At 39.5% G+C, this 26,368-nt stretch overlaps 2 protein-coding genes across 10 annotated transcripts in view; both read right to left on the bottom strand.

Moving 5' to 3' along the window:
• Positions 1–14,018, bottom strand: part of ps (RNA-binding protein Nova-1-like protein passilla) — a 102,169-nt gene extending 88,151 nt beyond the window's left edge. For 6 of the 8 annotated variants that reach the window (XM_069504604.1, XM_069504607.1, XM_034978094.2 and 3 more), the window contains exons 1-2: positions 13,607–14,018; positions 13,139–13,201 (exon numbers count right to left, since the gene is read on the bottom strand). In XM_069504604.1, coding sequence (XP_069360705.1) covers positions 13,139–13,201; positions 13,607–13,724 — 181 coding nt within the window. In that variant the 5' untranslated portion in view covers positions 13,725–14,018. The remainder of the gene's footprint in view (positions 1–13,138; positions 13,202–13,606) is intronic. The other 2 variants (XM_069504606.1, XM_069504608.1) reach the window with 1 other exon arrangement.
• On the bottom strand, positions 5,108–26,147 carry Yif1 (Yip1d-interacting factor 1). 2 transcript variants are annotated; one of them, XR_011237804.1, is made up of 8 exons: positions 25,994–26,147; positions 23,772–23,963; positions 22,318–22,403; positions 21,318–21,485; positions 20,432–20,555; positions 19,784–20,046; positions 18,272–18,663; positions 5,108–5,128 (listed from the first exon to the last, which is right to left on the bottom strand). XR_011237804.1 is itself a non-coding variant. In XM_034978106.2 (7 exons), the coding sequence occupies exons 1-7, from the start codon at positions 26,016–26,018 to the stop codon at positions 18,421–18,423; spliced, it is 1,101 nt and encodes a 366-aa protein (XP_034833997.1). In that variant the 5' UTR covers positions 26,019–26,147; the 3' UTR covers positions 17,061–18,420. The 2 variants fall into 2 exon arrangements, 1 of the variants encoding a protein (XP_034833997.1); XM_034978106.2 differs by lacking the exon at positions 5,108–5,128 and having other exon boundaries at positions 17,061–18,663.
• Between the last annotated feature and the right edge of the window lie 221 nt (positions 26,148–26,368).

Genomic DNA, 26,368 nt, shown 5'->3' with positions numbered 1-26,368 from the left:
GCGAAGGGGGGCGCGCTGGCGTGTGGGACGTCAGTCTGATCGAGCGCACGTGACAGTTTGTTTATTCCGTTAAGAAATTATTGTAATGATTTGTATAAGTACAGAGTGTGACACAATTAATTATTGTAAATACAGAGATTCTCCTGTAATACAGTGTGTGACTTAATAATTTCGTATACAAGTAAGGTAAGTTACGCATCCCTCAGTCAGCAAATGATCGCCAAGACGGAAGCCCGCGTGTTTGTGTTCGCTACTGTTGTATTGTTGTGTTATAAGTCGCGCAAATTGCTAACGCGCGTGGCAGCCATTTCAGTGACGTCAGCACTAGACTGATGAAGTTTCGAGCTGATGGTATATTTTTTTTTCGACTGACGTCAAAATGACGTCATTTCGATGTCAATGAGACATGGTTCCAGCGCAATAGCAATTTGCGGGACTTATACTTATTCATCAAAACCTCATTTCGCTACGGTAGGTAGCAAGAGGCAGCTTTGGCTGCGTAGCCAGCGACGTCGCCACGGCGCGGCGTCTCAGTATATCAGGGTTCTAATGAAGCACAGAGAAACTTTTGGAAGACGAAGAAGCTTTCGCTACGAGGTCGAGTGTCGAGTTCCCAGAGCAAAATCAACAAACTTTGTTTCCTCACAAAATATCTTTGTAACAGACTCAATTTAAGTAGTTGAAAACAACTAACTGCCGAAATTTATAATTGATTTATGGAAAATGGAATTTGATCAAACGTACCTTTTTGTTTTCTTTTAATTATAACTAGCGACCCGCCCCGGCTTCGCATGGGTGCAATCTAGATACTAATGTGGTGTCATTGAGGTGTATTTGCCTCGGAAACTCTCAAGAACTCTTGAGAACTAAACTATAGCTATAAACCTTCCTCTTGAATCACTCTATCTATTGGTAAAAACCGCATTAAAATCCGTTTCGTAGTTTAAAAGATCTACGCGTTCATACATACAGACAGCGGGAAGCGACTTTATTTTATACTATGTAGAGATATACAGACAACGTTTTAAATATAAACTTATATACTTACTTTGATCAAGCCGAATATTAATTAATCAAACAAGTCGTTAGTAACTTGGTTAGTAATTACTTATTACAAAAAATTAACAATAATACTGGCCTACCAAAAAACATACTAAAAAGACTATTTCATATTTGAAAATGGTGACATATTAGTTTTTTCTTAAAATTTATAGTTAGTGTCCCTGACGTTGTGATATTCGACACAAATCAGTTCAGACATTTAGAAGTTATGGTGGAATAATGAAACACACATATATACACCCTGAAAACTTCAAACTCCATTTTATGGGCAGTTGTGTAACAATTTACATTTTGTAATTTTTGTAATTTTTTTGCTAAAAGAAAATCCATATCCATACCTACTAATATTATAAATGCGAAAGTGTGTCCGTCTGTCTGTCTGTCTGTGTGCTAGCTTTTCACGGCCCATCCGTTAAACCGATTTTGACGAAATTTGGTACAGAGATAGCTTGCATCCCTGGAAAGGACATAGGCTACTTTTTAACCCGGAAAATCATCAGAGTTCCCACGGGAATTTCAAAAATCGAAACTCAAGCGGACGAAGTCGCGGGCATCACCTAGTACACTATAAATGCTTCACGATTTTCTAGACCCACGGGTAAGAAATACCTAACCATATTAGGAGCAATAATCTTCCTAACACTGGTTTAAATAAACAAGTCTATCCAATCCAAGCTGCGAGCTCTAACAAGTATCGGCGCAGCATCAAAGTAATATTTCCCGATAAGCTGCAATACCACCTCAAAAGCTCACCGACTCGATATCGCAAAAAAACCGGTCAAGTGCGAGTCTGACTCGCACACGAAGGGCTCCGTACCATCGTACAAGATATACCTACCTATCTTTTTATGTAGAACGATGACAAGTCAATGACGGACTCCGCCATCTATACATATGTTATTCAGTTAAGTTAATTTTTAGTGATGGAACCACAAATTCATAATTTTCGGATTTTTCTTTTACTTATTTGATTCTAAGTCAACGGAAGTACCAAGGATGTACCCTATAGGCACGGTATTGTTATCTATATGATAATATAACCGTGCTACAGGCTTTCTTGACAGACAGACAGACAGACAACAAAGTGATCCTATAAAGGTTTGTTTTTTCCTTTTGAGTTAGGGAATCCTAAAAACCTACAAATCCCGACTCCAATACCCATTCTGAGGCCTAAAAACATCCTAAAACTAGTGCATTGAGCTCTTGATCTAATTGGACGGTTTGTGGCGCACCTCTTTGCCGGCTCAACTTGTTTGCGCAAAAAGATCGCTGTTTTCTTTTTGCTATGCCCGTCGGTTTTATTAGGATTTTTATTTCTGAATAGGGTTGAAATTCTTAGAAATTTTCCACAATAGAAATAAATAGCAAAATTATAATATTATAAAAATTATTGTTGTTATAAAAAGTAGGTTGCCTTTTATACCCATCCAAAAATCACGCCGATCCGTTTTTCCGTTGCAGCGAAGGACTTTTGAAGGCGATTGAAGGACAAACCAATAAACAGACACAGTTCGCTATTATAATACCTCCCTGGCGCAGGGGTAAGCGCTGTGGTTTTGTAGTAGGAGGTCCCGGGTTCGTTCCCGGCAGGGGTTTGGAATTTTATAATTTCTAAAATTCTGGTCTGGTCTGCTGGGAGGATTCGGCCGTGGCTAGTTACCACCCTACCGGCAAAGCCGTGCCGCCAAGCGATTTAGCGTTCCGATGCCGTGTAGAATCCAAAGGGGTATGGGTTTAATTAAAACTGCCATACCTACCCCTTCCAAGTTAGCCCGCATCCATTGCATCATCCCGTACCACTAGGTGAGATTGCAGTCAAGGGCTAACTTGTATCGGAATTTTTAAAAAAAAACCTAAAATTTATAGGTAGTGAGAAGTGATATCAGATATGGGTAACTAGTGATGGCGGGGCGGTCTGTCCGCAACGATATAGAAGGTAGCACACGCATTATCCGTGCCGTTCGTGTAAACGCTGTATATGTGTGTAAGACGATAACATAATATTATGCACGTCACACCTGTCATGTTATTGCATATCACGCGTGTAATTTGTCAAGCTAAGCCCTTCTGCTGAAGGCTTTGAGACTAATAGACGAACAGACGCAATGGCGTTACAATTACAAGTAGGCTGGCAAATCGATCCTGTCCTAATTTAAATAGTTATAAATATTATAGTTATAGATTTTCTACTAACAAATAATTTTAAGTTCGTGTAATTACTAACACCAATATTAATAATTACTAACAATTAGGTTTAAGTTTCGTGTAATTACTAACACCAATATGATCCTTGTTGGTCGAAATAAAAACATTTTATTTATTTATTTTATTTATTTAAAACTCTTAAAAGTTTTGTCTTATAAAAAACTCAAAAAAGGGTAAAATACCCTATTGAAAGATAAACCAAGACGCAGGTTCATATCCTGCCGGTTCAGCAATTTTTGATATTATGTACGGTAGGATACATAATGTACCTTCAATTTAATTTCAATTTATTGCAATTCCATAAACTATGTACAGGGTAGGATTACGGATACCCAGTTTGGGTGTCGCAATTTGGTTTGAACAGTAGGTGACAACAGTGATATTATGTAGCTATTTAAAAATAATTTAGAAGCCCTGTTTGTGTCAACCATGAAAGCATTTCGCGGAACACGTTTTAGTACCGTGTCCTGCGGCATGATAAATCACAATCCTTTGCCATATTTCAAGGGAACAATTTTTCACATTGTTGTAATGTGCGTGCGTGAAAAAGAAATTACCGTAGGCACTTGACACGCGAAACGTAACTCATATCAAAAAGCTTTTTAATTTAGTTATTTTCTTTTTAATGTCAACAAAATTTCAGTGGTTGAAATAACTCCAAGAGATTCCTAAAAATGTTTTTCTCTTTTGAACCGTGAAATATTTAGGTAGTACATACTTATACCTACTTACTTTTGTAACGATGCAGAATATAAGTATTAAAAAGTAATTTAAAAAGTTTTCAAAAAACCCGACAGCGGTTTTTTGTCAGCCCGCACATACAAAATCGGCCATTTTGTTTTTTAAGAATTTTGTGACAGTCGCATTTAGGCTACAGACTGCAGACTGCAGCAGTTCAACTTTTACCGGTGCTGGCAATAGTAGACTTTCATCATCAGCATCAGCCTGGACATCCACTGTTGGACATAGGCCTTCGCTAAAAAGCGCCACCACACCCGGTCCTCAGCCTTCCTCATCCAGCCACTTTATATCGTCGGTCCATCGTGCTGGAGGGCGTCCCACACTACGCTTGCTTAAACGCGGTCTTAGTAAATAGTAGACTTTACCCTACACAAATTAATTATTCATCGCAATGATTGTGCTCTATTGTCACAATTCCATTGATAATGCACATTTATTAACACGCCAGCGTACAGAAAAGCGCATGTAACAAAATGTGACGTAGAAAAGAGCTCCTTATAACTTCCACTCAAGGTTGGAATTAGTTTAAAGCTATTTAAGTAAGGATTGATTGAAAGTAGAGGCGGAGTATGTATGAAGCGTCGATGTATTGCAATTTACAAAATGATTAGTTACCTACCTACGTAGAATAAATACGTAACGTTAGGTAATCGACAACCTAACGATTTTCCTTTCAGAAACAATTGTTTTTATATACAGTAATGATAATTTGTTTTAAGACAAACAGACAAAGAAGTGATCCTATAATGGTTTCTTTTTACTTTTGAGGTACAGAACCCTAAAAAGTAAGCTAAAGTGTTAGAAGAATAGCTACAACAGGACAATGAAACTGGCCCCTATTGCACTTGGCAAATAAAATATATCTTTAGAAAGAAATCAAGATATATCTAAAAAAAAATCGATTAAATACACTAATTAACAGTTTATAAAAAAATATCCATACTAATATTATAAATGCGAAAGTGTGTCTGTCTGTCTGTCTATCTGCTAGCTTTTCACGGCGCAACCGTGCAACCGATTTCGATGAAATTTGGTACAGAGTTAGCTTATATCCCGGGGAAGGACATAGGCTTCTTTTCATCCCGGAAAAATGATGAGTTCCCACGGGATTTTTAAAAACCTAAATCCACGCGTACGAAGTCGCGGGCATCAGCTAGTAACAGAATATTTTATAAATAGTCCAAAACTAGAGTTTGAATCTGCAACCTTTCGGGCTGCATTATTTTTATAGCAGTTTTAATTGTTCGTTAGAAACAGTTTCTTTTCCATACATTAGGAACACTAAACTTGCGGTTTTTGCTCTTTGATGCAAGTACAGTAGCTAGTTAATTCAAATTCATTTCAACACCTGCCATAAGCTACAAACGTTGTCAAGGAAACCTGTTATGAATAACTAATAAATATAATAAAATATTGACGAGCGCGCAGCTGTGGTCAGCCTTATAAGGGGGATTTTGTGAGGTTTTGCTTCGTGATACATACATTACATATATAGTCGAATTTTTAATTAAACAAAATTTTTTGACGTTTCCAGTGCTACCAGATTTTTATAAAAAATAAATAATGCGCGGAGCAAAAAAATTGCCAACTGAGTAGGTTCAGTAGCTACGGGTAACGTTAGAAGGTGTCTAGTATTGTGAGTCGATGGGTTCAATGATATACAATTATGAAAAAACTCAAACACCTGCTGTGAATTGTTTAATAACATCTAAGATCACCTAATTACTCAATATAATATATATTTACGTAAATCATATCCTAATGCACTATTACACCAATCTTACCTTCCTCTACGTACCTACTAATTTTATTTTAGTAGGTAATTATTTAATAGTTTTATAATGCTTCCTTCTTACTCAGCTTGTGTGAGCAGTGAGCTCAATGTAAAATAGAGAAGCATAAACTGGTTCACTGACTCATTCGCATGACGTAACTGAACCACATACATCACTATCATCTTTAGTATGGTATAAATATAATACCTACTATTAACCCATATTTTGAATCAAAACTACTTTTGACCAATGACGTTGGTCAAAAATTTAAACTGCAACATAATATTATAATATTATATGTAGCTAATAAGTTTATGTTAATATTTATCAGTACATAGCGTACATAATAAGAACCGTTATCTAAAGATATCTTTTGCATTATAAAGCAATTTGCGATAGCATCTTATCGCCGCATAACAATAGCGAGATATCTTAACACTGTGCTTCCTACATACAGCATATAAACACTCATATTAGTATCATAATATAATGTATATTATTATCAACCGTACTTCTAAATTATAAGAATTGGTTTTTTTTTTTAATTTATAGACTAACGCTTGGCTGCAATCAGACCTGGTGGCAAGTGATGATGCAGCCTAAGATGGAGCGCGCTTGTCTAGAAGATGCCTATTCACTCTTGGCTTCAAGGTATCCATATTATAATAGGAGTGGAAAGCTGATGCTGGAATCATACGGGTGCAGACTTGGCGATACCTTGCGGTGCGATAGTAGAAAGTTCTTCGGCACACTCTCCGAAATATATCCTGTAAAATAGCGACAGACAGGCAACTTTGCGCCGATGTTCTAAACTCTTTTTTATTTTATTTTATTCAGATACAAGTTAGCCCTTGACTGCAATCTCACCTGGTGGTAAGTGACGATGCTGTCTAAGATGAAAGCGGGCTAACCTGGAAGGGGTATGGCAGTTTTTAATAAACCCATGCCCCTTTGGTTTCTACACGGCATCGTACCGGAACGCTAAAGGTTCGTACGCACCTGAGCGGCGCGGCGCGGCGCTTCAGTCCGACTGCAGAACGCGTCACCTCAGGCCGCTCGACGGTGCCTACCGCACTACAACTTCAGTACGCGGCACCTCGCGTCACTTGCGCGTCACTTTTATACCCGTTCGCGTACGAGCGCGAAGCGCCGCGCCGCGCCGCTGGGTATGTCGCACTAGCGTCACTGCACTGCGCGTCGCTTCGCTGCGCTTCAAAATATTCTCTCCAACCGTGCCGCGCGGCAACGCGCGGTGAAGCGCTGTGCAGCGCCGCTCTAGTGCGATATGCGCCATACAAAATGATAGAAATGATATTTTGAAGCTCTGTGCCGCGACGTGCAGCTCGCTGAAGCGCCGCGCCGCGCCGCTCAGGTGCGTACGAACCTTAAATCTCTTGGCGGCACGGCTTTGCCGGTAGGGTGGTAACTAGCCACGGCCGAAGCCTCCCACCAGACAACTTTGAAGTGGTTGTAACTGTAATATGTTACGAGAAGATATTTGGGCAAAGGAACATTCATTTTGGTTCTTTGCGAGTTGCGACATAACCTTCCTATTTGAGAGCTAGAAATTATTGATTTCTGCCGGGGATCGAATTCGAGACCTCTCATAATAATTATTCCACTGCGCCAGAGCGGTTGCCAAGTTGTTAGACGGCTCAAAACAATCACCATTTTTTGGCCTTAATGTTACTTTAAGTTTATTGGAAAAACTAGCCTGTGGGCGAAGTCAAGTAGGTATTCTACTCGCTTGTGACCTATTTAGGGAGCAGTGGTCTAGAATCTAGATACCGCAACTTGTTACTAACAGCTTAGTAGGTACCTACTCGCAGCTCCAACTTTTGCAACGTAAAAAGTTTTCGTAACGAAATACCTAACGACTTGGGAACACAAATCTTAATGCTTTTAATGTGTTAAGTTCTTAGCTTATACTTTGCTCTTATCTACGAGAAACATTTTTTAAACTGTCACTTAATTTAATTAACTAACTAGCTGATGCCCGCGACTTCGTACGCGTGGATTTAGGTTTTTTTTAAATCTCGTGGGAAAAATTTGATTTTTCGAGATAAAAGGTAACCTTTGTCACAGGTCTTAAACTATACCCATGTAAAAGGTAACGTCAATCCGTTGCTCCGTTGCGACGTGATTGGAGGGTAGTGAATAGTGATTCAGAAACATTCTGAAAAGAGCAACCGCCGAGTTTCTCCATTCTTGCTGATTATTCTCGGTATGAACGGCACTCCGAAGTCCGAACCAGTGGTCAGGCATGCAGGTTTCCTCACGATGTTTTCCTTCACCGTTAAAGCAAGTGATATTTAATTAATTAAAACGCACATAACTCGGAAAAGTTAGAGGTGCGTGCCCGGGATCGAACCCCCCACCTCCGATTAGAAGGCGGACGTCCTAACCACTGGGCTATCACAGCCTCACAGTATGCTAGTAAATAATTTGTGTTCGCATTTACTCGTGTTATCTCCATGAATTAACACGAGAAAATGCATACACAAATTTTTTTCGGGGGGCGTATGTTAGGCCATCTGGTCTTTAACTTTATTCATGGCGACCTCGCATCGGAAAGCGCAGCAATAAAAGACCTCCAATAGGTGGGGACAGACGATATCAAACGAGTCGCAGGGAAACGTTTCCATATTCAAGCATACCGAAGTCCCTACAAGATACCTATGTCCAGCAGTGGACGTCTATCCACTGCTGGACATAGGATGATGGTACGTATAGAGACAGCTTGCATCCCGGAAACGGACGGGCAGGATTACAACACGCGGCAGAAAATAATGTACATCGACCTTTAGAAGGAGATAGCGGATTTGTAGAGCATAATCTCTGTCTGCTAGCTTTTCAAAGTCCAGCCGTTTATCCAGTTTTGCCGAAGTGTGGTAGTGATAGCTTGCATCTCGAGGAAGGATCTAGGCTATTTTTGTCCCGAAATGTCAGTTCTCATGGCATTCTTTAAGAAACCTAAATTCACTACCTAGATAGTCGTGGGTATCATCTATTATGGTACAGTACGTGGCCGAAAGTAATGTACATCGACCTTTAGAAGGAGATAGCGGATTTGAGCATATATCCACGCAGACAAAATCGCGGATAAGATCTAGTTCTAAATGAATGAATTAATTAGCAAGTACTTACTTTAACGAAAATATTCCGCTAACTCGTGAAATAAATAAACAAGGCATGTTTTCCTTATTTCCACGACCCTGAGTTCAAACACTCCTCTAAGCGCTTTCTATGTAAATAGATTGATTAAGTCTCTGTTGTTCAGCCTGATGTAATCATATCCGAGCTTCCTTTTATGTTTTCTTTATCAACAACTAGCGACCCGCCCCAGCTTCGCACGGGTAGCTTATTACAATTTTCGTAGGGATCTCTAATTTTTAGGGTTCCGTACCTCAAAAGGAAAAATGAAACCCTTATAGGATCACTTTGTCATCTGTCTGTCAAGAAACCTACAGGGTACTTCCCGTTAACCTAGAATCATGAAATTTGGCAGGTAGGTATAGGTTAGATTTTATACTTTGATTTTTTACACCTTTATCTTATTACCTGTTATCTCCCAAAGCCACCATGATCCAAACAGACGTTACTGAAATTTTCAGCTTTTATAAAATAACGAAGGTCTGGCACGTGCTGGCTCTTAGTCCATAATATTATTATCCTCACATGACTCTCGAAACTGGTTTTTCAAATCACCTACAGTGTGATGTTTAAGTCAATAGCACAAAATTACAAAATGAACTGTTTTGTAATTGGACACTAATTGTCCGCCGTTTGTTTTTGTTTTACGCTATTATAAAATCGTTAACAAGTTTTAACGAGTAGGTATACGTTTAACGATCGAATACGAGACTACAATTAGGAACACCTTCCTAATCTTACTAGCTGATGCCCACGACTTCGTTCGCGTAGAATTAGGTTTTTAGGGTTCCGTACCTCAAAAGGAAAAACGGAACCCTTATAGGATCACTTATGTTGTCTGTCAAGAAACCTACAGGGTACTTCCCGTTGACCTAGAAACATGAAATTTGGCAGGTAAGTAGGTCTTATAGTAGAAATTTGGGGAAAAAATCTGAAAACCGTGAATTTAGGCTTACATCACACAAAAAAATTAAATTGTGGTCATGAACTAATAATTAGTATTTTCAATTTTCTAAGTAAGATACTATATCAAGTGGGGTATCATATGAAAGAGCTTCACTTGTGTATTCTAAAACAGATTTTTATTTATTTTTATGTATCATAGTTTTTGAATTATCGTGCAATATGCCGAAAAAATACGACTGTGTACGAAACCCTCGTTGCGCGAGCGTGCACTTGGCCGGTTTTTTTAAAAAATCCCGTGGGAACTCTTTGATTTTCCGGGATAAAAAGTAGCCTATGTCACTCTCCATGTCTTTATCTATACCCATGCAAAAAATCACGACAATCCGTTGCACCGTTGCGACGTGATTGAAGGACAAACCAACAAACAAACACACTTTCGCATTTATAATAAGGGTACTGATTACGCATCGACGCTTATAACAGAAATACAAGTCTAGCAGTTAATTTTGGTAAGAACTAAGAATCTAACATAACTATTACCATTTTTAGGGTTCCGTACCCAAAGGGTAAAACGGGACCCTATTATTAAGACTCCGCCGTCCGTCCGTCTGTCTGACAATAAAAATATTTATTTGAACGTGATTTTTTTTGCCGTTTTTATAGATAACTAGAGGGTGCCCGCGACTTCGTCCGCGTGGATTTAGGTTTTTAAAAATCCCGTGGGAACTCTTTGATTTTCCGGGATAAAAAGTAACTTAACTCCTACCCCGGGATGCAAGCTATCTCCGTACCAAATTTCGTCAAAATCGGTGGAACGGTGGGCCGTGAAAAGCTAGCAGATAGACAGACAGACACACTTTCGCATTTATAATATTAGTATGGAGTATGGATTTTTCAACTTTCATGATGCAGATTGTACTGATATTGCCTTAGTAGCTAAAATCTGCAAAGTATATTTTATAGAGGAAATGATGGATTTAAATAATAGGCTGTTAAAAGTGGGTACATAGCGTTTATCTTATCAGCTGAGCATTATGTTTTATAGCTGTGCCTGCTGAGATAAACGTTCAATATGTTCAACAGAATTTATGTCAATATTATGAAACAAGCTTCATTTAAAGTACAGGTCGAGATGGCAATCGGGGAGGAAACGAGCCGCACACCCCGCACAGTCTCCGCATTAACCCGATGCGCGGGCGAGTGCGGGGTGGCGTGCGGGTGTGCGGGGCGTCACCCCACCTCATACTCCGATTGACATCTCGACTTGTCGCTTTCCATATACCTTACTCTATCGAGATTTATAAGTTCTATTTGAAGATTGACTATACATTACAATATATGAGAACTGGATTGCATTTTTCCTTTTTTTTAACCCAAAAGAAAAATAAGCAACTTTAGTAGGTACCATAAGTGTTCAGTTTTTTTTTAATACAGATACAAGTTAGCCCTTGACTGCAATTGGGGAAATCCAATCTAAGATAATATGCCAGAACCAGTTAGCCTATACAAACATTTTACTGCCTATATTTTAGCTTTTTGATTTAGTATTCAAACTATAGGTTGACACATTTTTAATCGAATTTATAATTTATAAGCAGTTTCTAATAAATTTTCTTATTCTTATTAGAAAACATTCTGTTTACTAATTAGGAAAATATTACACTTACTTACTATGTCTAAAATAAGTGTGTGTTGTAGTTGTAACTTTAAAAACTAAAAATTAAATCAGCAAGAAAGACTATGGGTGATATCTATAGAGCGCACTCTGACTTTGCTAAGACTTAAGACAGAGTTAAAACGAGACAGATGTATATCTGTTACATAAATCTGTCTCGTTTTAACTCAATCTTAAGTCTGAGCAAAGTCAAAGTGCGCTCTACAGATCTCATCCCAAGGATTAACTACTTAGTTATCATTACTTAATCATTACCTATTTGTAAAATCATAGATGATTTGATTTGTAACTATAGTTCTATGCGTAGCGAAAACAAATCAACCAACTCATTTTACGCCAATAAAATACAAAATTACAACCAATAAAATACCAGATAAGTCCTTGTATTTCAATGCAAACATCATATAATGACCCAATCCACAAATTGACACCACATCCATCCATCAACCTTGGAATTATTCACCGTAATGACGAGGAAATACCAACTCTATGTTTTAGGTAATTAAAGTTAAAACAACATTAGCAGACCTTAGAATAACTATACCGACAATGACCTTGCGTCATCAGCTTTGCCACCTTCACACACATTTGAATCAAGCTCTGTAGGTATTTACTCAATAATTAACATGTTAACTCTAATATTTCTTACAAATTTTAAAGGGGCGTACATATGGCTACATATTTTTCCAATAAATAATTTCTCATAAGACTAAAGTACAAAATCTAGATAAGCTTATCACTTTTTTAAGCATACATGAGGAGATTTATAAACTGGACACACTTATAAAATGCTACTGGAATCAATACTATGCAAAATTTCCATACAAAATTGTTGTAGTTTCTAGAAATTTATGGTGTCAGGTATTAACAGTGTTTCTGTGATTTCACTTAAACACATCACATAGAGTCTGATCTTGTGCCATTTCACTTAAGTTTTAGGTGTTTCAGAAATATTTCCTGATAGATTGGAACAATATGCAGTCAGCTGGTGCCCATACAAATGATACATTACGTGCCAATCTAATACCTAAATACTGTGTGACATTAATAAAAAGTCAATGGATAGTTTATGCAAACAATGTTAATCTCCGATAGGTTAGTTGAGAGATGACTGTCAAATAATAATAAAAGCAAATAAAAGCGATCAGATATGAAATAAAATTTCAAGAAGAGAGTATTGCGAATGATCCTAGGATAGTAAATGTTGGAGATCTGTACATTGAGGTGATGGACACACCGACGATGCAACGACTAAGCCATGAGTGGGTCGATGTGAGGCTACCTACAGGCTCACGACATCGAGGCATGTTTACTGTGCAATGACTGACGGTCAACGCTAACGTCTACGCTGGCTCATCGCTGATCGCTCACTGGGCCCCCCAACAACGGGGCACCGACAACTCGAGCTGCGATCTATTGCATACACGTTACACCGGACACCGTAAAGACTAGTGTTGACTTGGATGAGTTAACTAGTGGATTTGATGGAGCTGGGCTCGGGGCTCGTGGGCAGTGAGCGTCAGCGCGGGATGAGCGTGTGCGTGAGCGCGCGTGAGGCATGCGCGCCACCAAAAACCACAAAGCCGATGAGGAGCGAACTTAATACTTTCTGACGACTCACCGAAATGAGACGTTATATTGCCGTGACCGTTTGCCAGTGGCAAGGCCGTCACCAAGTCTTGAACTAAAAAACAACGACTCACTTTTAACATTGCATTCATTAGTTACAACTTACACAATAGGTACATAAAGGGAGGCGTTCTTATCGACGCCACTGATAACTGGGAACCTCAATTTTTATGTTAATATATCGTAGATTACGCTATTTTAGTCGTGGCACAATGCAATTGCTACGTTTTGTGGCACATACGCTCGTATTGACCATTTTTTTACATTATTTCTACACATTTAACTCATAATTGCTTTATTATTGTAATTAAATAGGTCAAACTGATAACAGCGACATTCTGATAAGAATCTTGTTGGACCGTAGAGCTGCGATTAGCAGGTCGCCGCGCTATGTCAATGTTAACTTCACTTGCCAAATACGCAATCAAAACAGTGGGTCATGTATAAAGCGAGTACTCACCCGAGCTGAAGTGTGACCTCTTGACGTCCCCATTTTCCGAGTCGCCGTCCAGGGGTCGTTTTCTAGAGTCCGTGATTTCCGGACTGGGGCAAGTATCCATTCCTGTGTCAGCGGCCATGTTGAATTTCAGGGCAATACTAAAAACTTCTCTAGCATAATTCCCATTACGTAATTACTTTAGAATGCGTATAAAGATGCGGCACTGTACATTATTAATATATCATCAAATACACTTAACACTTAAACAACTAAAACGAGTGAAATTTAAATTTTGAATGGTCTAATTACTAAAATATAAGAAGAGACACTATATTTATTACGTCTAAATGTGAACGTTTGTCGATACTGCTCTGCGGTTGTTGTGTATGGCGCACAGCCAGAGTGAACTTATCCGCAGATGCCCACGCAGTGACGCAGGTTATGTTGGTACGCCTGCGTTTTGACAGCTACCAGCTGATTACAGTAGTGATGTGCTAGCAAGTTTATTTTATTAAGAGTTAAGACACCTAGCGGTTCTTAATATTATTATTTCGAAACATTTGTTTTTATTTTAGTAACAGCAAAATATCTTTATTCCGCATACATTGGTATGATTTGGATACTTTTATATATAAAGATTAAATTAAATTAAATAACAGTTAGTCATATTTTACTTTCTTAAACATATGTTACATATACGCCCAATCCTTGTAACAGGTCGTAATTTTTGAAGCACGCTTGTACTTGTGTCAAAAGTTGCGTAAATTCTGCACCAATATTTATGTATGTATTTATTTATTTTTTCGATTTAGACTTTTTTTTAATCTTTATTTTTAGCCAGGGCTTTATCACTTAGACATTAAAAACGCTTACGAAAGTCAGATCTGCATAGCAGGTACATACAATAATAAAATGGGTGTACAATATATGTGTAGGTATTACCTATATTCTAAATATGGCATAGAATATAGATAATACACATGCGTATAGTGACAACTATTTTAAGTGCGGAAACCAGCCCAGAGCGAAGAAGTGACAACTATGCGCATGTGTCGCACACAAGCGTATGAATTTTTCTACATTTTTAGAATGACGTGAGCTTTTCCTATCTGGAGATTTATATCTTCGTGTATGCCGAAAGGTGCCAACGGGATTCTATTACTAAGCCTCTGTGGCCGTCCGTCTGTCTGTGTATCAATATACTGTATTTCATGAACCATACGTCTTAATAGGTACCTATAGAGTTAAAATTTCATAGAGTTTGTATTTCTACTGCTACTATAAGAACAAATAACAAAAATTACAAAATGGCCACCATGCAAATAACTTCTTATTATTATAAATGCGAAAGTGTGTTTGTTGATTTATTGGTTTGTTTGTCCTTTAATCACGTCGCAACGGTGCAACGGATTGACGTGATTTTTGTTACCACGGGATTTTTTAAAACCCTAATTCCACATGGACGTAGTCGCGAGGATAAGCTAGTAAAAAAAAAAGTACATAGTGTAAACAGTAAAATGTAAAAGAACTTAGTTGTGTCTTGTACGATGGCACGGCACCCTTCATGTGTGAGTCGACTTATACTTGACCGGTTTTTACTTATCTATCACAATCTGCTTCCGCGAGATGGGGTGGGTGGGTACCTATGCGCGGGTGACGAGCGGGTGTGTGGGGCATCCCCGCCTCATACCCAGATTGTCATCTCGACCTGTCGCGTACTATAGGTAGGTAGTGGAAATCGGTTGGTATTTTCATATTTTTCAATTTAATTGTAAGATTTTTTAATCCCTTTAAGATGAAAGATGAGAGAACATTGGTTAGCCTTATTTTTTTATTTCATCTACGGCTTTTTATCAATACATATATCACACGATTTAATATTAATGCTACGTTTTAATAATAATGTTTTATTTGCGGTTACATCACTAGTACTAAAACAAAAAGCGCAAGGTCGTTTGGCGCTCGACCAATCACCAATTGCGATCAACTTCACCGTAGTTAAACTAGTTTTTGCGCCAATCCAACTTTTTGCAGTTTTAAAGCTGGATAATTATACGAAAAAAAACCACGATTCACGTAATTATGTATTATTTAACATGCATAAGTATTATTGAAAAACTTTAGTTCCTTTTTTAGGCAACAAATTAAGAACCGATTGCTTCACGAATAATTATTTTTGTTCATATAGTTATATTACGGTTTCCAAACGTTTTATATATATTTTAAACTCTTTTTCATCGGTAGCTATTCGGTAGCGCAAGTCGGTTATTTTTTATGTTCGGTGATTGGTAGATCGCCGATACTTGGTAGAGGAACTTTGAACTTTACTGTTGAAAGCTCAAAAAGTTTTATTTTAATTCAAAATTTGGCGCCTCAACATCTTCCCCGCCTACAATATCTAGGCACAGGCACGAGGCTAAAATCTAGGTCAAGGCTGGATGTTATATCTATCTTGCTCGCACGCAAATAGCGCAAGCCGCAGTGTGCACAATAGATAGAAAAGTAAGTAATAAATGGGCCATACATTCTACTAGGTAGTTACCGACTTCTAAATTACTTTTAATTGATGTGGGGTATTAAAAAAAAACCGGCCAAGTGCGAGTCAGGCCCGCGCACCGAGGGTTCCGTATTACAGTCGTATTTTTTCGACATTTTGCACAATAAATCAAAAACTGTTATGCAAAAATTTAGAATTTACATAAAGCACTTTCATAATATGATAACCCACTGGTATCTTACTTTGAAAATTGAAAAAACTAATTATTTGTTCATAAACACATTTCAATTTTTTTTTGTGATGTAACCACAATTTCACGGTTTTCCGATTTATTCATTTACTTGTGCTATAAGACCTACCTACCAAATTTCATGATTGTAGGTCAACGGGAAGTACCCTATGGGTTTTCTTGACAGACACGACGGACAAACGGACATACTGATCATCTAAGAGTGCCTTTTTGCTAAAAAGGATCACTCTGTCGGTCTATAATGAGAACAAAAGTGAGAAGAGTATAATAGATGCTATCAAGATGTGATGCTGGAGAAGAATGTTGAGAATGAATATCTTGGACCGAATTTCGTAAAAAGTCCACTCTCAAAGAACTCGACATCAAACAGCGTCTATCATCTGTACCTAATCGAGATGGCAATCGGAGTGGGGACGCCTCGCACGCCCGCATAGCCCGCCCGCTAACCCAGTGCGGGATAACGCGGGTGTGCGGGGCGTCCCCCCGCCACATACCTCGATTGCTATCTAGACCTGTCGCGTACGTACTGTGCGACAAGGCTCTTTTGGCACTTTAATGACATTGACAGGGGGGCGCTGTTGGAGAACAAAGGCTTAGACTATTCAAACAAGAACAAAGGGGACACTTGACGGCAACGTTCCGATTTTGGCCACGCGCCACCTACCTACCTACTATAAATTATCACCGCTTGTTTCAACCTATGGGTATGAATTTAAATAAAACACAAGTTCCATATAAAATATGTATATATTATTTCGATTAGTACAAAATGGAGGTCCTACCTACTTGCTTATCACCGTCGCAATTAGACAACTCATCAGTTGTGGAACAGTGGATGATGAACAGCTTTCATCACTTTAAGCGATGAAAGTTCATTGAAATATTCTTCTTCTTCTTTCTTGCTAAAACTTTAAAAATCATCCAAACCGACGCAATGACGCATATTAAACACTAGCTTATGCTCGCGACTTCGTCCGCGTGGACTACATAAATTTCAAACCCCTATTTCACCCCCTTAGGGCTTGAATTTTCCAAAATCCTTTCTTAACGAATGCCTACGTCATAATAGCTATCTGCATGCCAAGTTTCCGCTCGATCCGTCCAGTAGTTTGAGCTGTGCGTTGATAGATCAGTCAGTCAATAGAATAGAATAGAATGTTTTTTTATTCATGTAAACTTTTTACAAGTGCTTATGAATAGTCAGGTAGTTTTAATTGACCACTGGTTCGGAATGCCGTTCCTACCAATCCTTTTATATATTTAGTTGAATTTTGTTTCATTTCATGATCTATGTAAAATAAGAATCATAGATCATAAGTATTGATTTCTAAATAATAAACATAGGTTCAGTACCCAGCAGAAACTATAGCACATCGAACTTTAGAAAGAGATAACGCTCTCTGTCGTTGAGACTGACGAAACGTCACATAGGAATGAGTGAGAGAGACGACGCTCTACAAAGCAGAAATCTCTTTGTAAAGTTCGATGTGCAATATTTGCTGCCGGTATCTGTACTTACCTACATAATTATAAAAAGATCAATTTGTTAAGTAATTAAGCACTTAAGTATTAATTTAGATACGTTATTTTTGAATAAATGCCTGATTCAGATGGTTCATTATTTAATGAATAATTAGGAATATATACATTTTATCAAAAGATTCGTTCAAACTAAAATAAGTATTTACAGAACCCACGCGATTTTAATTACCAATAACAAACATTTTAATATCTTCATTCCACATCCATCTTTAAAGAATCAGTGCCCTTATTATAAATGCGAAAGTGTTTGTTTGTTGGTTTGTCCTTCAATCACGTCACAACGGTGCAATGGATTGAGGTGATTTTTTGCATGGGTAAAGATAAAAACCCTGGAGAGTGACATAGGCTACTTTTTATCCCGGAAAATCAAAGAGTTCCCACGGGATTTTTAAAAAACCTAATTCCACGTGTATGAAGTCGCAGGCATCAGCTAGTTTACAATATAAGGCATGGATTGGATTGTCACACAGATTTCCTCAAAGTTTGTCCAAATTCAGGGGTTACATGAAAACATCACTTCACACTCTTGTTCTACGGCTCGTAATGCTATCGCGCTGACGTCACAGGCAACACAGCACTGGAGGGCACTAGGTGGTAAGTGAGCCACCACGACAGCAGCGGCTGTGTGATCGCCACGAACAGCAGGAAGTACACCCGTCGCTTGGTCCCACTGTTGGACGACTTGGTCCAGCTTTCTGCATATGGGTTAGGGGCCGCGTAACCACCATAGCTAGGCTGCTCGGGCGCCTGTGTGGCGCCTGATAGGAGCTGCAGTCGAAGAGTTTTTACCTGAAAACAACGTAGAATTTTTTAAAATCTAAACATATAAAAGGCAAATGTGACTGATTGACTGATCTATCAACGCACAGCTCAAACTACTGGACGGATCGGGCTGAAATTTGGCATGCAGATAGCTATTATGACGTAGGCATCCGCTAAGAAAGGATTTTTGAAAATTCAATCCCTAAGGGGGTGAAATAGGCGTTTGAAATTTGAGTAGTCCACGCGGACAAAGTCGCGAGCATAAGCTAGCCTATTCTAATGTTGTACTAACGGGTATGTGCAATAATGGGTTGTGAAGCTGAAATGACAATGGGTAGGGCACATAGTTCGTAAAACCGATATACGTTGGGGTCCCAAGGTGCTGGAATGGCGACCTCGCACCGGAAGACGCAGCGTTTGAAGACAAGAATAGATGGACGGACGACATCAGACCAATCACAGGGAGCCGCTGGATTCAGGCGGCGCAAGACCGTGGCGTGTGGAAGTCCCTATAAGAGACCTATGTCCAGCAGTGGACGTCTATCGGTTGATGATGATGATGATGATTCTAATGTTGTAAATGGTGGTAACCTAAGCCTAGTGGTTAAAACGTCGCGTCAGCGTCCTATTCGGGAGGTCGGAGGTTCGATCCCGGGAATGTACCTGTAAGTTTTCAGAGTTGTCTGCATTTTAAGCAATTAAATATCACTTGCTCTAACGGTGAAGGGAAACATCATGAGGCTGCTTGCCTGAGAGTTCTCCATAATGTTCTCAAAGGTGTGCTAAGTCGGCCAATCCCCGGCTGAGCTTGTTGTGGGCTCTTCTCAGACCTGGGCGCGTTTGGAACCCTCGTAGCTTTATCATCATCTTACAAATGCAACAACTGATCATCAAAAGTGTAATTTATTACCTTTTTTGAATAAAACATTTGATTTGATTTGAATCTGCAATGGACCAGCCTGGTGGATTGTGGCCTAAATTCTTCTCATCCTGAGATATCCGTGCTTAGCGGACCGGCGGTGGGTAAAACTGGCCTTTTAAGTAAGATTGGCCTAAACCTAATTTTAAACACATTTTAAGAGGGTAGCTGTGCTCAGGGGCTAGTGATGGGATGCAATGATGATGATGGCAATCAGTAATCACTCACCAGGAAGTAGGACAGGCCGAAGCTGCACACCACCAGGCAGCAGTAGTAGCCCATGGGGCCCAGCGTCAGAGCCCCGAGCAGGCTGAAGATCATCACAGTGTACTTGTAGCCCGAGAACGCGAGCAGGTCCAGGGTCTTGAGCGCGGTGGTGGTGTTTGTGATGTACAGAGTCACGAGGTACAGAACCATCTCGAAGATTATGTATGCGAGGGCACTTGATGCTTGTATGCTGATCTGTTCTGGAGAGAATCGGTGCTGGAGACCTGGAATATTATTATATGTCTTCACTATCCATACTAATCCAATACTAATATTATGAATGCGAAAGTGTGTCTGTCTGTCTGCTAGCCTTTCACGGCCCATCCGTTCAACCGATTTTAACGAAATTTGCAACAGAGATAGCTTGCATCCCGGGGAAGGACATAGGCTACTTTTTATCCCGGAAAATCAAAGAGTTCCCACAGGATTCTTAATAAAACTTAATTCCGACATCAGCAAATATTGAGGACCTCTTGCTATTAAAATTAAATAGAATAGAATATTTTTTTTCAAATATGTTTTACAAGTGCTTTTGAATCGTCAACTAGTTTAATTTACCACTGGTTCGTGAAAGTTACTAGGTATGTGAAAAAAATAAATATTGCTTACCCAGCATGAACCCAGCTAGCAGTACGTAGGTGACGTAGCCCATGGACGGGATGTAGAGGTCGGGCGCGTTGACGTCGTAGCGCGGCGCCACCGGGTTCTCCTGGTCGTACTTCACCATCCACTCCTGCAGCAAACACACCGTCACATACACATACATGTGATTGCAGTAAAGGGCTTAACTTGTATTCTTAAAATATATAAAAGGATTGACTGTATTACGTTAAATAATATGATATTTAATCGGAGAACGTGTTTATTGAGCTGAGTAGCATGACAGTAAAACAATATCATTTTTCATCTTATCCACTTGTATTATCTTTTTATTATAAAAAAGTAAACAAATGATGTAGTTAGGTTTTTATACATGACAGACTGACTGACTGATCTATCAACGCACAGCTCAAACTAATGGACGGACCGGGCTGAATTCTGTCATGCATATAGCTATTATGACGTAGGCATCCGCTAAGAAAGGATTTTTGAAAAATCAACCCCAAAGGGGGTGAATTAGGGGTTTGAAATTTGTGTAGTCCACGCGGACGAAGTAAGCGAGCATAAGCTAGTGGTATTTATTTATTTTATGAATGTGAAAATTTGGATGTGTGTTACTGCTTCAAGCCACAGATAACTATATCAGGTGGGGTATCACTTGTACATTCTAAAAGAGATTTTTATTTATTTTTATGCATCATAGTTTTTGAATTATTGTGCAAAATGCCGAAAAAATACGACTGTCGTACGGAACCCTCGGACGGTGTCCGTGTACGGACCCTGACTTGCACATTTTATTTATTGTAAGATAGGCTTGTGATGGGTGACAGTCATGCCTGAGAAACAGCAATTATGAGGTCTTGTTTGGAGCGCGCTTGCCTCTAAGGTGGCCCACCTTATGTCTATATGGGAACAGGATGAGCAGCAACTTGCTCAGCACATATTTGGTGTCCACCGCGAAGTAGTAGCGCAGCCGCGACACCGGCACGAACTTGTCCAGCTCCCTCTTCACCACTTCCCGACCCTGGGCGGCCAGCTGGTTGCCGTACTGCATCGCCATATCCTGAAAACATACAATCACTATCCATATTACAAAGGCGAAAGTGTGTTTGTTGGTGGACATAGTTGAAGAACTGGAGAGTGACATAAAATAAACAAATAGCCATTTATTTCCAAAATAATTGGTTACAATTATTGTGTAAGTAGGTACATTATTAGTTACATTATTATTTACTGTCTAGTTTGTGGCATCTTTGGAGAGTGACATAGACTACTTTAATTCAATTCAAATCTCTTTATTGTGAACTAGCTGATCCCCGCGGCTTCGCCCGCGTGGATTTAGGTTTTTAAAGATCCCGTACAACCTATGTCACTCAGGAATAATGTAGCTTTCTACTGGTGAAAGAATTTTTAAAATCGGTTCAGTAGTTCCAAAGATTACCCCCTACAAACAAACTTAACGACATTACCTCTTTATATAATAATATAGATATGGGTACAACAATAGAATAGAATAATTCGTACAACCGATAGACGTTGGGGTCCCAAGGTGCTGGAATGGCGACCTCGCAGCAGAAGACGCAGCGTTGGAAGACCCCCCACTAGGTGGACGGAAGTGGACGTCTATTGGGTGATAATGATGAATATGGGTAAACAGTGGAGACGTTACAAAAACAAAAAGGTGCAGCCAAATTCTGCCTCTCTAAATATTTAGAAAATCAATCATCTGTTTTTTTCAAAATTTGATAAAGAGACAGCTAATCTATCTATCTCCATCTCTGGGATCGCATCCCAGAGATGGAGATAGATGGGCTAAAGACAAAGATAAACTAAAGACTTTATATCCCAAGAAATCAAAACTTTGAAAACCTAAATCATGAAAAATGATATCTCACTTGTACAATAGGCTGCTGAAGCATGGAGCCAATGTTGGCTGGAGAGGCCATCGGAGACTGGCTGAAGCCACCCATGTAGCCAAAATCTGTACAACAATAAATACTTATTTATACACTTAATATCTCCATACAAACAGAATAATACAGAAATACAAGGTTCTTTATTGTTGGTAATTGACAAAAAAATTCCAGCAAGGTCAGCAGGAGCATAAGATCCACCAATCTGGATTCCATGTGAGGGTTGGCAGACCCTGAATAGGCTGGATTGTATGGAGAAGCCCGACTAAACTAGGGTATGGAATAGGGAGCTCCCATTGCTGTCACATTAATGACCATGTACTTACTTCCAGAAGTGACAAGAGGGGCAAAGTCCTGAGCTCCATCCAACTGGACCTCTTGTAAGTGGGTGGAGGAACCTGAGAGTAGGCAGGGTTGGATGCACAGGCTGGGCTGAACTAGGGTGCAGAAGAGGCTCCCATTGCTCAAAGTCCTGAGCTCCATCCAACTGGACCTCTTGTAAGTGGGTGGAGGAACCTGAGAGTAGGCGGGGTTGGATGCACAGGCTGGGCTGAACTAGGGTGCAGAAGAGGCTCCCATTGCTCAAAGTCCTGAGCTCCATCCAACTGGACCTCTTGTAAGTGGGTGGAGGAACCTGAGAGTAGGCGGGGTTGGATGCACAGGCTGGGCTGAACTAGGGTGCAGAAGAGGCTCCCATTGCTCAAAGTCCTGAGCTCCATCCAACTGGACCTCTTGTAAGTGGGTGGAGGAACCTGAGAGTAGGCGGGGTTGGATGCACAGGCTGGGCTGAACTAGGGTGCAGAAGAGGCTCCCATTGCTCAAAGTCCTGAGCTCCATCCAACTGGACCTCTTGTAAGTGGGTGGAGGAACCTGAGAGTAGGCGGGGTTGGATGCACAGGCTGGGCTGAACTAGGGTGCAGAAGAGGCTCCCATTGCTCAAAGTCCTGAGCTCCATCCAACTGGACCTCTTGTAAGTGGGTGGAGGAACCAGAGAATAGGCGGGGTTGGATGCACAGGCTGGGCTGAACTAGGGTGCAGAAGAGGCTCCCATTGCTCAAAGTCCTGAGCTCCATCCAACTGGACCTCTTGTAAGTGGGTGGAGGAACCTGAGAGTAGGCGGGGTTGGATGCACAGGCTGGGCTGAACTAGGGTGCAGAAGAGGCTCCCATTGCTCAAAGTCCTGAGCTCCATCCAACTGGACCTCCTGTAAGTGGGTGGAGGAACCTGAGAGTAAGCTGGGTTGGATGCAAAGGCTGGGCTGAACTAGGGTGCAGAAGAGGCTCACATTGATGAGTACTTACTTTTACCGGTCAGAAGGGGCAAAGTCCTGAGCTCCATCCAACTAGATTCCCTGTTAGTAAGGGGACCCTGAGAGTAGACTGAACGAGGGTACAGGAGAGGAGACTGCCATTGCTGTCACATCACTATGTACTTACTTCCAGCAGGGTCAGGGGCAGCAAAGTTTTGAGCTCCATCCAACTGGATCCCCTGTGAGTAAGGTGGTGGTGGACCCTGGGTAAATGCTGGGTTGTACGCAGCTGCCGGGCTGAATGAGGGTGCAGGAGAGGGGGTTCCCATTGCTGTCACATCGCTGACACGCTTGGGTTTGCGAGGCCCGCCCGCACCCACTGGAGAAGTTTTTAGACAATTTTAGTAAGAATGAGAAATACATCTTATTACAATCTTGCGACCACTCAGAGTTTCGATTGACGAAAATATAATCTTTTATATTCCCTTTTCCATGGGAATCTCAAAAAATCTGGCCTTATTCCTTGTCTACATTATAAAGGGAACCTCTGTACCCAATTTCAGCTTTCTTGGTCCTTAGGGCTTGGGCCATTAATGATTTCAGTCAGTGAGTCAGGACTTGTTAAATATATTTAGATTAGGTATGAAATGTGTAGATTTTTGTTGTGCTAGGCTCGGAGAATAACTCTTCAATTAAAATTATATGGAGATATCAAAGTTAAAGCATTTTGTAGCTGAAGGGTTGATGCAATGAAGAACCAGCTACATATAATGATGTTTATTTTACACTTTACAATTGATACGTTATGTACAATACAGACTGGCTCGCGAGCCTTATATAATACAGTGGTAGAAGATGTTGACGTGACGAGCGGATGATAGGGAATGTGGAATCTTGTAACCTGCGTGACCAGGAGGATTCTCCACAGCGTTCCAAATTTGAATGTAGTTGTGTGGCAGCTGCGAAGTTTTCTTAATAGCTGCCAGCCAAGTAACGGTAGAGGTTTCACCTCTACAATTTATTCAAAATGGGTACCATTGTACACTTTTTGATTGCCAATTGTTGAATTTGTAACTAATGATGTAATGGTGATAATTAACTATGTGAACTTAAAACGAAATCTATGAGGATTCCAAACATGCCCAGTCTAGTCTAGAGTCTAGACTCTAGAGGCCCACAACAATCTCAGCCAGATATTCTTTTTACTATCAGCATTCACTCACATCTAAAACACAATGTTACCTATTCCATAAGATTTGAAATGAGCAATTCTGAACTGCAGTGATAGATTCACTTGACAATTCAAAAACACTTGTATATTTATTTGAATATCATGGACGGTATTTATAGGTTGATGTTAAATATAATTACAAAAAAAATAAAAACCGACTTCGTTACACAAACACTAAAAATTGAAAAATAATTTAATTTATTACCGAATATATTCTGTATACAAGAGTTAATATAGTTCCATAATAATACTTTTTGGTGCCGGTGCCAATTAGCTTTAGCTGCGCGAATCGTCTAGACTTCATATTTTTATGGGACTCCTCATTGGCACCGACCCCAAAAAATATTATTATGGAACTATATTAACTCTTGTATACATAATATATTCGGTAATAAATTAAATTATTTTTCAATTTTTAGTGTTTGTGTAACGAAGTCGGTTTTTATTTTTTTTGTAAAAAATTTTTATTTCACAATTTTTAGTGGCCCCATGGAATTATGCTATGACTGCTTAAAAATCTACTGTTTACTAAGCTATTACACTGATCGCGAGCAATTTACTCTTATCCGTTGAGGAGTTCCAGTATCTATCTTCGAAGATGTTCATCAGATCTTCACCAAATTGAAATGGGACCAACTTTGAAGTATACCCTTTCAAACAAAAAAAGAATTTTCAAAATCGGTCCAGGCGTTTTCGAGTAATCGGGGAACATACATAAAAAAAAAAAAAAAAAAAAAAAAAAAAAGATTCCGACGAATTGAGAACCTCCTCCTTTTTTTGAAGTCGGTTAAAAATATCTTTCTATTCTATTCTGATTCTCCCACACATTAGGTAAAATAACTTGGGGTACTTAGTCTTCAAGATTGTGTTTAAGTACTTTAGTCACTTATATTATTTATGACTGTTTCTGCCTGGTGAAACTAGGGGTGACAGGGTAACCAAAAACAATCATAAAATCTACTTAAAGAATATCAAATAAAAAATAAAAAACTGAGAGCAGTTTTTATAGTTAAAAGTTATTGTTCTATATGTGGCCTTCCAAAGCCGGTAGTTGATATGTGATAGCTCTTCATAAAAGGAAGCGTATTTCTAAACATACGCAAAACTTGCAAGGCGAAAATGAACTGATTCATGTGACTAGACTATACCAAATTATATCGTGATTTTTGCGAACTCACCGTTTCTTGAAGCATTGAAATTCATGTTCCTGTTTTAGATTAGGTCAACAACGATGCACCGACATAATAAAAGTTTCATTAACTTAATTTATTTTTCGATTAAACGACCGAGAAACACATCATCAACGTCCAAGCAACTTCTCGGATTTTTGACATCACTTGACATGTGACAATGGCATTGACATGACAGCACTACGCAGTAAACTGCCAAAATGCATAGAGATAGAGATATCATAGAGTAATCATTCATCTAAGTAGAGATATATACCTACTCTAAGCCAAAATGTTGTAGATTGTCTACGGGCGAACCGTAATTTTTGAGGGGTAGGTAGGTACCTACCCATTCCTTCCTACCATTCCTACACAGAGTACTTT

The sequence above is a fragment of the Maniola hyperantus genome, chromosome 18 (assembly GCF_902806685.2).
Source record: "Maniola hyperantus chromosome 18, iAphHyp1.2, whole genome shotgun sequence".
NCBI lineage: Eukaryota > Metazoa > Arthropoda > Insecta > Lepidoptera > Nymphalidae > Maniola > Maniola hyperantus.
The sequence above is the reverse complement of the archived record's forward strand: the minus strand, read 5'-3'. Positions and strand labels throughout refer to the sequence as shown.